General features: G+C 32.8%; 1 protein-coding gene across 1 annotated transcript; it reads left to right on the forward strand.

Moving 5' to 3' along the window:
- Window positions 1-819: 819 nt before the first annotated feature.
- On the forward strand, window positions 820-11291 carry LOTGIDRAFT_169490 (hypothetical protein; the record flags this gene model as incomplete). The annotated part of the gene is made up of 17 exons (XM_009067781.1): window positions 820-962; window positions 1188-1332; window positions 1525-1617; window positions 1925-2048; window positions 2313-2375; window positions 2507-2558; window positions 2901-3036; window positions 3354-3481; window positions 4481-4647; window positions 5081-5244; window positions 5867-6405; window positions 6947-7020; window positions 7546-7664; window positions 8782-8950; window positions 9282-9356; window positions 9546-9659; window positions 11008-11291. 17 exons carry the CDS (start codon window positions 820-822, stop codon window positions 11289-11291), a joined length of 2589 nt encoding a protein of 862 aa, XP_009066029.1.
- Between the last annotated feature and the right edge of the window lie 921 nt (window positions 11292-12212).

Raw genomic sequence — 12212 nt, forward strand, 5'->3', positions numbered from 1 at the left:
TTGCCCGTCTTCATTAGCCCACATGGTGCAGAAAAGTAGGACGTAAAACTCCATTCATTTCATTTCATTTCATTTCATTTTAAATGACATACCAAAAGTCTTCAAAAATCTAAGAAATCCAGTAAGGTGGCTATTTTTTTTTCATTCTAACTAATAGTAGTAGGCCTAGTGTCTAATTTACATATATACACATAGGGTTTTCTGCAAGGAATTTGGCCGCCATCACTTGATTACACCAGACATTCCCAGGCCTATGCAATCAGACAGTCAAAACCACATCAAAAGTTGTTCTTTGAAACAAACTTGTCGGCGCATATACGATGATAAAAGTGGAAGAACGTCAATGTCGCTCTTCAATAACTTTCAGGAATAAAAAATGCTAAATGCGTGCAAGGCTTAAAATTATTATTTTTTTTGGAGATATACAAGGGTCCTAAAGTCCAATTAGCTAATATATCGTATAGATTTGCGATCGAAAAATTTTCCCATCTCTCTAAATAAACTTTTGGACTGAGAACAACTTCAAACTAATCCAATCTTGCTGGATAATTATTAATTAAGGATAATTAATGTGTTCCAGAATGGCATTTAGTAAAGGTAGTAAAGAATTTTTCGGACTTTCAGAATTTCATTTAAAGACCTCACTATATTTACCACCTGTTATTTAAGAAATAGATAATATTTATGCCTAATCGAAAAACTGTCGACACTTAGAGTAATATTTATGGGTCAGAAAGTTAGTTGTAGTCTGAAATCAATAACCTTAATTTGAATAACCTCCCTTGACGATTTAACCAATGAAATGACTAAGTGTTTAACATGGCGGCTAATGTTGGCAACTGGCAACAAAATTTGGATGATTTTCTTAATCATTCTCTTAATTCGGGATGTCTTGAGTCGTTTGGGTGTTTAAAAACTGTCAGAGAACGTATTAAATTCATTTTCAACCAAAATTTGATTCAGTATGATTTTTTCTCTTTGTTTGCATAATCGGAAAAAAGTAATCGCACTACTTTCGTTTTAGCGAGGTTCATACAGTTGAACCTCTGTATTACGACCTCAAGGAGAAAAAGAGAGTAATTAATTAATTTATCATTTCTAAGCCTTATAAAGAGTTATATAGTATATATTATACTTATAAAGAGTTATATAGTATATATTATATTATTTATTTGACTATTGTACAGGAATGTGGAATGGTTGAAAGTTTATTTGGATAATTGTGACTTGATTCATACTAAAAGTTCAGAAAAAGCTGCCAAGTGTAAAAATAATGGAAATATTCACTTTAAGAAAAGAAATTATGGAAATGCTATTGAGTTTTATACAGAGGTATGATGATTTTAGAAGTCATTTCTCTTTCAATAGATATATCATCATTTCAACCTAGCCAGACAACTCTGACCCTACCTGCCAATTCTATGCAAAGCATAGACATTACTACAATGTCCCTCATGATAATCCCAAAAAACATCTAGTAACTTTGTAGATTCTGTTACTGTATCTTACTGATTAAATTTACAGAGTGTTCTGTTGTCACCTGTTAACAATGGTAATGATCTAGCACTAGCTTATGGTAACAGATCAGCTGCTTTGTATCATCTCTGTAAATATGAGGTAAGATAGACTGTACAGGCCTAAAGATTTGTCCGTATAGTGTATATTTGCCCTCTGAAAATATCCAATTCCTTGACAACTTGCTGAATATTTATTTTTGTAAATCGCATGGCATCTTGTGATGTGTTTGATTCAAGGTGCTTTTGCATGTTAAAGATCCCTTGAGAGTTGGAAATCGAAAAAGAGCAGGCTAATGCAAAATTTCCCTCATTGCACCCTGCATGGTGTTGCCCATTTTCATTAGCCCACATGATGCAGAAAAGTAGGACGTAAAACTCCATTCATTTCATTTCATTTGTTTTTATAGGAATGTTTGACAGATATAGAAAGAGCAGTAGAGTCAGGTTTTCCTGAAGAATCACTGTATAAATTATATACAAGAAGAATCCAGTGTCGTCTACAACTAAATGATTTCCAGCATGCAGGCTATGGTCAGTATACGGCAAAGAAAGTATTCCCATTTGCATGGCATCTCAGGCAATATAGGCTAAACATTATGTTATTGGAAACCTTATTTTTTATTTATGCCTGTATCAGTGTATCATTAAGCTGAATCCTGGCTTTACCCTTATCAGTCAAAAGTAACCTATAAACCCCCTTATTTCTATATTCAATATTTTTCTTAGCCTTGCATTTAAAAATATTTAATTGCTTCACCTGAGACATTATCGAAAAAGCTGTCTTACTTTTTTCAGAACTGGAGAGTACATTAACTTTCATTAATTCTCAAAAAGACAAAATAGAGAGCAAGAAATTTGGTAAGATTGGTTTTTTCCCTTATTAATTTTATTGAATCAAAATCAATATGGTGGCAGTGGCATTTTTTCTGCTTATGAATTTATTTTTGTACGTTTTCTTGGTTTGTAATTTCGAAGTTTTATTTATTTAGAATCAGTGATGAAGGAAATTGAAGGATTGCAGAAGACACTTCATAATAAAAGGTATATCTGCTTGATTCCACTTTGGTAGATTGTGGTTCTTTTGTAATTGGCACATATAAGGCTTGTAATAAGTTTAGCAAATCATTGCTGAGTTTCCCAAATCATTTTCTACTGTGCCAGCTTAGTTTGCCAGATCCTTAACATATTTGTCTGAAATGATTTCCTTAACTACTGTTTAAAGGAATTACTTTGGCAAATAAGTCAAAAGCATAGTAAAGGTATAAGAATACTTAATGCAATGTTTTGTGGTGGTGTGATATTACCATTAATATATTCACTAGGATATGTTGATATAATTGATGCTAGTAAATGATTTTCAACTTTTACTGTGTTTTAATTTAGTGAGTCACTCACAGAAACTAAGAAGACAGCTCAATTGAAAGAACACGTTGTTTCCTATGGTACCAATGATATTTTGACACAGGCTTCAAACTGTATTGATATGAGATATACTAAAGAACAAGGTCGATATTTAACGGTAAGCAAATATAGTTGAAAAATCTGATGGTATATCTTATCATGACAGGATTGAACCCTTTATCTTCAAGTTAATAAGGCCAGCAAGCAATCAACTTACTGAGTCCCCTGCTAACACTGGCTTCATTTTGTGGTAACCTATTGCATTTTTCAAAAGGCATTTTCATGCAGATATCATGCAATGTACTTGTATAGCTGTAAAGTTTTCTTCTGTTAATATTCCTGATTTTTTCTGAATTTGCATAGAATATGTAATCAAAATGTGTCATCTGTATAATTAGTTAATAAATTATGTAATATCTTAATCAATTTTACTAGACCAACAGAGAAATAGAAGTTGGAGACACTCTGATTGTAGAGAAACCATTTTCATCTGTTCTACTACCTGATCATTATAAAACACATTGTCATCACTGTTATCATAAACTACCACTCAATCTAGTCGGGTATGTACCAATCATTATAAAGCACATTGTCATCACTGTTATCATAAACTACCACTCAATCTAGTCGGGTATGTACCAATCACTATAAAGCACATTGTCATCACTGTTATCATAAACTACCACTCAATCTAGTCGGGTATGTACCAATCATTAACACATTGTCATCACTGTTATCATAAACTACCACTCAATCTAGTCGGGTATGTACCAATCATTATAAAGCACATTGTCATCACTGTTATCATAAACCACCACTCAGTCTAGTTGGGTATGTACCAATCATTATAAAACACATTGTCATCACTGTTATCATAAACTACCACTCAATCTAGTCGGGTATGTACCAATCATTATAAAGCACATTGTCATCACTGTTATCATAAACTACCACTCAATCTAGTCGGGTATGTACCAATCATTAACACATTGTCATCACTGTTATCATAAACTACCACTCAATCTAGTCGGGTATGTACCAATCATTATAAAACACATTGTCATCACTGTTATCATAAACCACCACTCAGTCTAGTTGGGTATGTACCAATCATTATAAAACACATTGTCATCACTGTTATCATAAACTACCACTCAATCTAGTCCGGTATACAGTACCAATCATTATAAAACGCATTGTCATCACTGTTATCATAAACTACCACTCAATCTAGTCGGGTATGTACTTTTATATTACTATCTACTACCACTTAATCTAGTCGGGTATGTACTTTTATATTACTATCTACTACCACTTAATCTAGTCGGGTATGTACTTTTATATTACTATCTACTACCACTTAATCTAGTCGGGTATGTACTTTTATATTACTATCTACTACCACTTAATCTAGGTGGGTATGTACTTTTATATTACTATCTACTACCACTTAATCTTGTCGGGTATGTACTTTTATAATCATAGATCATAGAATTATCATCTTCTACTTCTATTCTGTTTCATATTTCTATTCCATTCCATCTATTGTATTCTATTTCTAGATGTATACAGTGTAGTGTAGTAAGATACTGTAGCAGTAAATGTCAAGAAGAATCCTGGAAGCTGTATCATTCTGTAGAATGTCCATATTTAGATTTATTACATTCCGTGGGTATAGCTCATCTTAGTCTACGTACAGTTTTAACTGCTGGTTTACAGTTTCTGACAGGTTAGTTACTAAATTCTCATAGGGTAGTAAAGGGACGCAAGATTCATGTAAGGTGGTAAAAGAAACCTTGTTGTTTGAGCATGATCCTTATTAATATATACATGATTCATTTTATCCAAAAAGCTGCTGTGGTGAATCTAAATTCTAAACCATACAAAATCTTTGAGAGTGGTTTCAAGTACTCACATGACATTAGTTTCAGGGATGTTGAAGAGATGGCGTAAAGGGAGATAATTTTCTCATATTTTGACAGTAGGGGGATACTAGATAGGGCCCTATCTACATAATATATAACAGTTTTATAAATAAAAAGAACTTGGTTCAGTTCCATAAAAAGCCACTGATGGAAACTCATCTCTTTAAGCCCATCCTTTTTGATTGAAAATTAATCGGTGATGATTAGACACTTATAACTTCAATTCCATCAATTCAGATTTTATCAAGGAAAGAAAAGATGATGAAAGTAAGAAAACAGCCAATTCTAGATTACCTGGTTTAAATGAGAGAGGAAAATATGAGAGGAGTTATGATACAGTTTATTATTTAATGACACATGATAATGATATACTTACAGAAGATATGTATCAATACTCAGGGGTAAGTTTTTGGGTTAAACAACAAAGCTTATCAAGCCATCATTTCACAAAACACATTTCAACAAGAATAATCATACCGTTGAAATTTTACATGGAGGAAGACCATACTTACTACAAAATTAATCATGAACCTTGAGTGTAAATGAAATATAACGTCATATAGCCTGAACTCCAAGTAATAAAAGTAAAAGCGTATGACGTTAATGTTGTATGACATCACCTAGTAATGGCTGGTATACTGGCTGCATGTGTGGCCAGTTAACCAGCCGCTAGGGTTGAAAGGGTTAAAGTTTGTGTATTGAGTTCTTACAATAAATACTTGTAGTGTAAATTTATTATATACAGTATGAGCAAATTTTCAGAGTATACTTTGCAATACTTATATCATAGCCATAATAAAGATCTGGATATCGGGCCAATTTTAAACATTTTTGAATATCAAATGTTTTTGAAAGCAAATAAAGTCCATAAAAAAAAATCATTTCCTTTACTAACATGTAACAAAAAACCAAAATTATGTTCACAAAATTACAGAAGGAGAATGTATTTTTAATGTAGTTCTTGACATCTGGAAGCTGGCACATATCCCCCCTTTTCAGCAAACATTATTTGTTTGATTGTAGACTGCTGCATTACTACTGATTATACTGGTACATTCTGGTTGGTTTAATACTAATGTAACTCAAATAGCAACACATATTGATTCTACATTACAAGCAGATCTTCAAAGTGTCGAAATTGATGATAAAGGCGGAACAATTTATGCAAATGAAGGAAAAGATGCTGACATAGCCAATGACAGCAAAGATAATAGTTTGACCAATCAAAAGAAGCAAAACAATTCTATTTCAACCAATGAAAAGTCTATGGAAAGTAACATTGATGGTCTTTTGACCAATGGCAAAACAGAGGCTTGCCAATCCTCAAGCAATAAAACAAGTTTTTGTGGAGTCTTAACCAATGAAATGTTAGATATAGGTGGACTTCTGTTACGCCATATTGAACAGTTGGTTTGTAATGCTCATGCTATAACCGAAGTCCAGTGTACTGATACTATAAATGATTCAATGATATTAGATACTAGTCAGGTACGAATAGCTACTGCCATCTACCCTACAGCTAGTCTGATGAACCATTCCTGTGATCCTACTATAATATCAAGGTATTGCAAAACTTCTTTTACACCTGCATTATGTGCATACAGCAGTATTGATAAAGTCAATTTAATAAATGAAATATCGCATGAAATATTGCTTCTAAAAAACTCAATATCAGCTATTCAGGGGTGATTTAGAAAATGGCCGAAGAGGCGGCCAAAATTGAGAGGCGTCTCCCCAAAACCCCTTGAGGCTGTAGATTTGGGAGGGATTATCCTAGTCAAAAAGAATTGTAGTTTGGTTGTAAGTCAAGATAACACAGGTGTCTCTCCAAAAAACCCAAACCTCTTGAAGTTGTAGATTTTGGGGACTGTCAGAGCCTGTTGGCCTAGATTGTCCAAGTTAAAAAACCTTACGAAAAGAATTTTAATTTGGCTGGAAGTCAAGATAATATTTTTTCTTAGTACTTTAAGCTTAGAGTTTAAATATGGTCACAAAATCTCCTTGCATTAATAAGGAAAAGCATGAATAGTGTACAATGTTTATTTATAAGTTATGGTTCAGACCTTTATTGTAATGATCATATTTGCTTATATTTTTCTCCAGTTTTCATGGTGACACATTAATAGTGAAATCTGTCAAGAAAGTACTAGAGGGAGAAGAAATTTATAATTGTTATGGTAAAAATTGATTATTTCATTAGCTAATAAACACATCTTTTTATAACAACCTTTATCTAAATCAAGTGTCACGCGTGAGGGTGTGTGTGTATAGACATTGACTATAATGTAGAATTATTTGTGTCTGTAAAGCACCATTGAATGCTCACGTTAGAGAAGTAATGAGCACTATACTAATAATAATCAATAATATTGATCTTAATCTAATTCTTCACTGTATTTCAAATAAACAAAAAAGCAAAGTGGCATTGCAGGACCATATATACTGATGGTTTTATTTAACTGATGATTGTAGACAGGCTGTAGCTCTGTTGGATAGAGTGTTTGAGTTTTATGATGTCATATGTTTTAGTTGACTGAATTCATTTTGAAGAAAAATGTTATTGATTGGAGGTATAATTACCATCTAGAATAGCATGGAAGAATCATCTAGATCTGTATTTTCATCAGATTGCGTTAATTCAACAATTGGAAAAAATTCTTTGTAGAAGAAACATAATCATCAAATGCATCTTTGTATTAAAGGACCCCATCATAAAAGAATGGTTAGAAAACGAAGACAAGAAGTTTTAGAGAACCAATATTTTTTTCATTGTAAATGTCCACCATGTTGTGAAGAAAGAGCTGGTGATATCAAATTTAATGTAAGAAAATACATTAACTTATCTTATGATGGGGCTATATTGGTGATTGATTTACTATAAATGACATTGAGTTAACTTAATATAACATTTAAATACTACACCAGTGTTTAATGGGTCAAAACTGTAGTACACTTGACAGCTCATGTAGCTTGACACAAAACCCCCATTGACATTGACCATTTCGTCTTCATATAATTGTTTGATAAACATGCTGACTGTACAAAACATTTTTACACTTTTTTTATGAAGAATTAGCTAACAAGTGTAAAAAGTAACTTTAATCAAAAATGTTATGTACATTGTATATCATAGGATTAATTCATAGCACACCCCCTGTAGGTGAATGCAGAATTAATCCCCTGAAGTTGGCAACAGTCTGACTGAAGACTTGAATAGCCACAACTGTGACCAACTTCACAGGTTTAAACCTGCATTCATCTCCTTGTTAGTGTACAACTTATATTATACCCTCTCAAATACCACTGGCCCTATCACTGATAGGGGACCCCTTGTCAATGATGCAGGTACAAGGGGCTGACATGTAAAAAGCATCTAGTCGTTCGGATGGGAAAATAAACCGAGGCCCTGTGTGCTACAAGCTGAGGCCCTGTGTGCTACAAGCTGTGTACGTTAAAGATCCCTCGACAGTTGGAAATCAAAAAGCAGCAGGCTAATTCTGCTGTCCTGACAAAATTTCCCTCATTACACCCAGCATGGCATTGCCCATCTTCATTAGCCAACATGGTGCAGAAAAATTGATGATAAAACTCCATTCATATCATCTCATTTTGTCTTAATTTCACAGGGTATATTCCCTCTGCATGAAATGTAGAGCATATATTGTCCTTAAATAATTGCTTGCAGTCACTCCAGAAGGCACAATTCATGACAGATTTTTACATCAGAATGAGCCCAGTCGAGAATTAAACTATTTAGTACAAGTTCTTCAAAATGCTTTCCATTTTTAGCTCTTTTTAACACTCTACAGGTCACAATTCTTAATGGATTCTTATGAAACTTGGTAAAATGGTTTATTATATCCAAGGATGAACTCTTACAAAAATTGAAACAATTAAGAAATATTTAATATGAGTTACTGCCCTTATTTTTTATCTAGGCTGCAATATGCAATAGCTGTACAGGCATTATTGACACAACCAGTGAACTACCACAATGTCTGGATTGTGGACAAACAGAAGACACAGCTTCAAAAGAAATCAGACAACAGATAGAAGGCTTATTACATCAAGGAGTCACTTCACTATTACAGCATTCAAATACACAAGGTTAGTAATGTTTTAGCATCAAGGAGTCACTTCATTACTACAGCATTCAAATACACATGGTTAGTAATGTTTTAGCATCAAGGAGTCACTTCATTACTACAGCATTCAAATACACAAGGTTAGTAATGTTTTAGCATCAAGGAGTCACTTCATTACTACAGCATTCAAATACACAAGGTTAGTAATGTTTTAGCATCAAGGAGTCAGTTCACTATTACAGCATTCAAATACACAAGGTTAGTCATGTTCCTACATCAAGGAGTCACTTCACTACTACAGCATTCAAATACTAGTCATGTTCTTACATCAATGGGTCACTTCACTATTACAGCATTCAAATACACAAGGTTAGTCATGTTCTTACATCAAGGAGTCACTTCACTATTACAGCATTCAAATACACAAGGTTAGTAATGTTCCTACATCAAGGGGTCACTTCACTGTAATTTTGAAGGGGGGCGTTTGCAGTTCATTTATCAGATAAATGCTTTCCCTTTCATTTATCAGACAAATGCTTTCCCTTTCATTTATCAGACAAATGCTTTCCCTTTGATTTACTTGAAGACAATGTTATTACAGACATTTTATATTTCAGAAGCTTTGAAGTTTCTCTTGTTATGTTATAAGCTATGTTGTAAACATTTACATGAATATAATGTTATTAGAGCGTCTGTTGATGATAGTTTAGCTAGGGGCTATACTGTACAAGGTAATTATATTTTAAACATGCGATTGCCTAGAAAGATATTGTTCATTTAAACCTACTCACAAATTTTAATAAAATTCGGACATAAACTGTCAACTTTATTGTGTTCACAAGCCACATTTAACATAAATTTGAGTGTATCAAGGGTTTAACTCTGCTATCATAATGTTGAATCTAACTTAATTTCGAATTTGAACAAGATCTTGTGGATATAAAGCTACAAATTAAAAGTCATAATAAGAGATAGTTATATTGCAACTTTATTTTAGTCTTTAAATTTAGAGCCTTTGGGAGTTAAACCTGTCACTCACTTATGCATTCAATGGTGTTGGTTCACTAATTATACATATTATTATCAGTTTGAATCCATATCTTACAAAGTGCTTGTCGTCATTGTCTTTGTTCACAACTACTTGAAGTCCTGAATATTTAAATAACGTGATCATGTGACAATATTAATGTCTGTCATTCATTACCATGATATGTAGCAGAGCTATTAGCATAACTTCCACAGCCGGCACCATTTATAGAAAAGACATTAATAAGTAAAATTCTTTTTTTTAAGGAATTATGCGTACCATTCTAGTACTTCTGAAGATTAGTTACATATTTTCAAGACTCAAATCAACTCCTTAAAATGCCAAATGTTCCTCTTTTAAATAGTTCGAAAAAGTAAATTTGAAATTTATCAAAATGAACGGCTATCAAAATAAAATGGGACATCAATAAAAACCTATCCAAGGGTGGAAAGCTATATCTTCTTTATGACCAAATAGAGTACATTTTTTATTCATTTAATAAGAAGATCAACAAACTATATAAAAACTTAACATGCTCTATTTCATACATTCAAATGGATGACTCTATTCCTTTTTTGGAGAGGGCTAATATAAATGAGGCCTGTTAAAGGAACAAGCAGACCATTTTTCGGGATAATTTTGGTCTTGAATATATATGTAAATAGTCTTCAGAAATACTAGAAATGTACGAAAATCGCATAATTCATTCAAAAATAACTCAAACTAAGAGTTTGACTTACTATTTCCATACATGTCTTTTCCATATATGATAGAGAAAGTAAAAAAAAAACGATTTGTCTTTTAGGCTCAAATTTCGATAGTGAGCTGTGAACTTAGCTAAAAAATTCCTGTTTTGGAAACTATGGTACTATCAGTCCAAAAAATGGACCACCTGTCCATTTAACCTATTCCTTTTAATTATGTGTATCTACAATATCAATTACAATACATAATATATAAGAGGTTATTGACAGAAGACATTTCTCATGTAATATATTATAAATTGGTGCTTTGGATTAAGTTCATTTAAAAAATTTTATTCTCAATTCCAGGTGACCACATTAAAGCTGTCCACCATTTACAAGACAGTATCAAAGTAACAGAAGCTATGTATGGCTCAGATAGTATAGAAGTTGGCCATGAGCTCCAGAAGTTGGCAGATATATTATTCAATGCTCAGAGAGCAGAAGAGGCCTTGAGAGTTCTACACAGAGCTATTTATATCTTTACTGCCCATTATGGAGAATTTCATGACACTGTGAAAGAACTGATCGAAATGAAAGATTGCCTCATTGATTTCATTGGTGCTGAAAAAATTAAGGATATTGTACTTTGAAAAGGCACATGATTTTTCAGTCACATTAAAATATTGTCCTCAACCATGTTCAAAATAAAGATTACAGTTTGTATCTGATTTGACCATGGTTGCTTTGTCGTTGATGAGCTTCGATTGAGAATCTTTGCTATGGAATTTTCAGGGATTTAAAAAAAAAAAATTTCTAGCTTTTCTTCGGAGTTTAATGACAGCTCCCTTTCAAGCAACGCCCATTTTGCATATGAAATCTAAATAAATAAAAGTTATTTGGGGAATACCCATTCAGATTCAACCAACTAAGATGTATCATTTTCTTTCCACTAGTTTTCTGATGAAAACCGATGAAAACCTTTTCATGTCATAATCTGTAAAATACACTCCTAGCAGTCATGGCAACCATGATTCAACTCAATCCCCAACCAGCCCCCCCCCCCCTACCAAAAAAGGGTTAGCCATAGTCATTAGTATATGTGTCACCATGTTTATAATTTCTATAACAGGGCGAACATGAAACACAACTCTAATTTATCCCTAGTTTGGCCCTAGTATGAACCATTTACAAAAAGAAAAAAATACATTTAGTTCAGCATCAATGTCTTTAGGCTAGGCAACTCATCAAACTGTCAAATACACTACAGAACTTAAAGGGACAGACTGCTGTTTTCATCCAGTGAAAAACTTAAAGATAGCTTGCCATGCAAAGTAACATATGCCTACTACAAGGTGTCAGAAATAAGAACAGTCTTAAGTGACTTAAATATGAATTTTATAATTTTAAAGATCTTCATGATACATTGTAGTTATTAATTATATTCATTCAAATTTTTTATTTTAAATCAATAACAATAACCAAAAAGCCCTTCATTGAAAATTCATTGTATTAAAACTTGACTAAGTTCTCATCAATTTAAATGATCACACCAAATTTTATCATAATCTGAT

Source organism: Lottia gigantea, assembly GCF_000327385.1.
Source record: "Lottia gigantea unplaced genomic scaffold LOTGIsca_86, whole genome shotgun sequence".
Lineage (NCBI taxonomy): Eukaryota > Metazoa > Mollusca > Gastropoda > Lottiidae > Lottia > Lottia gigantea.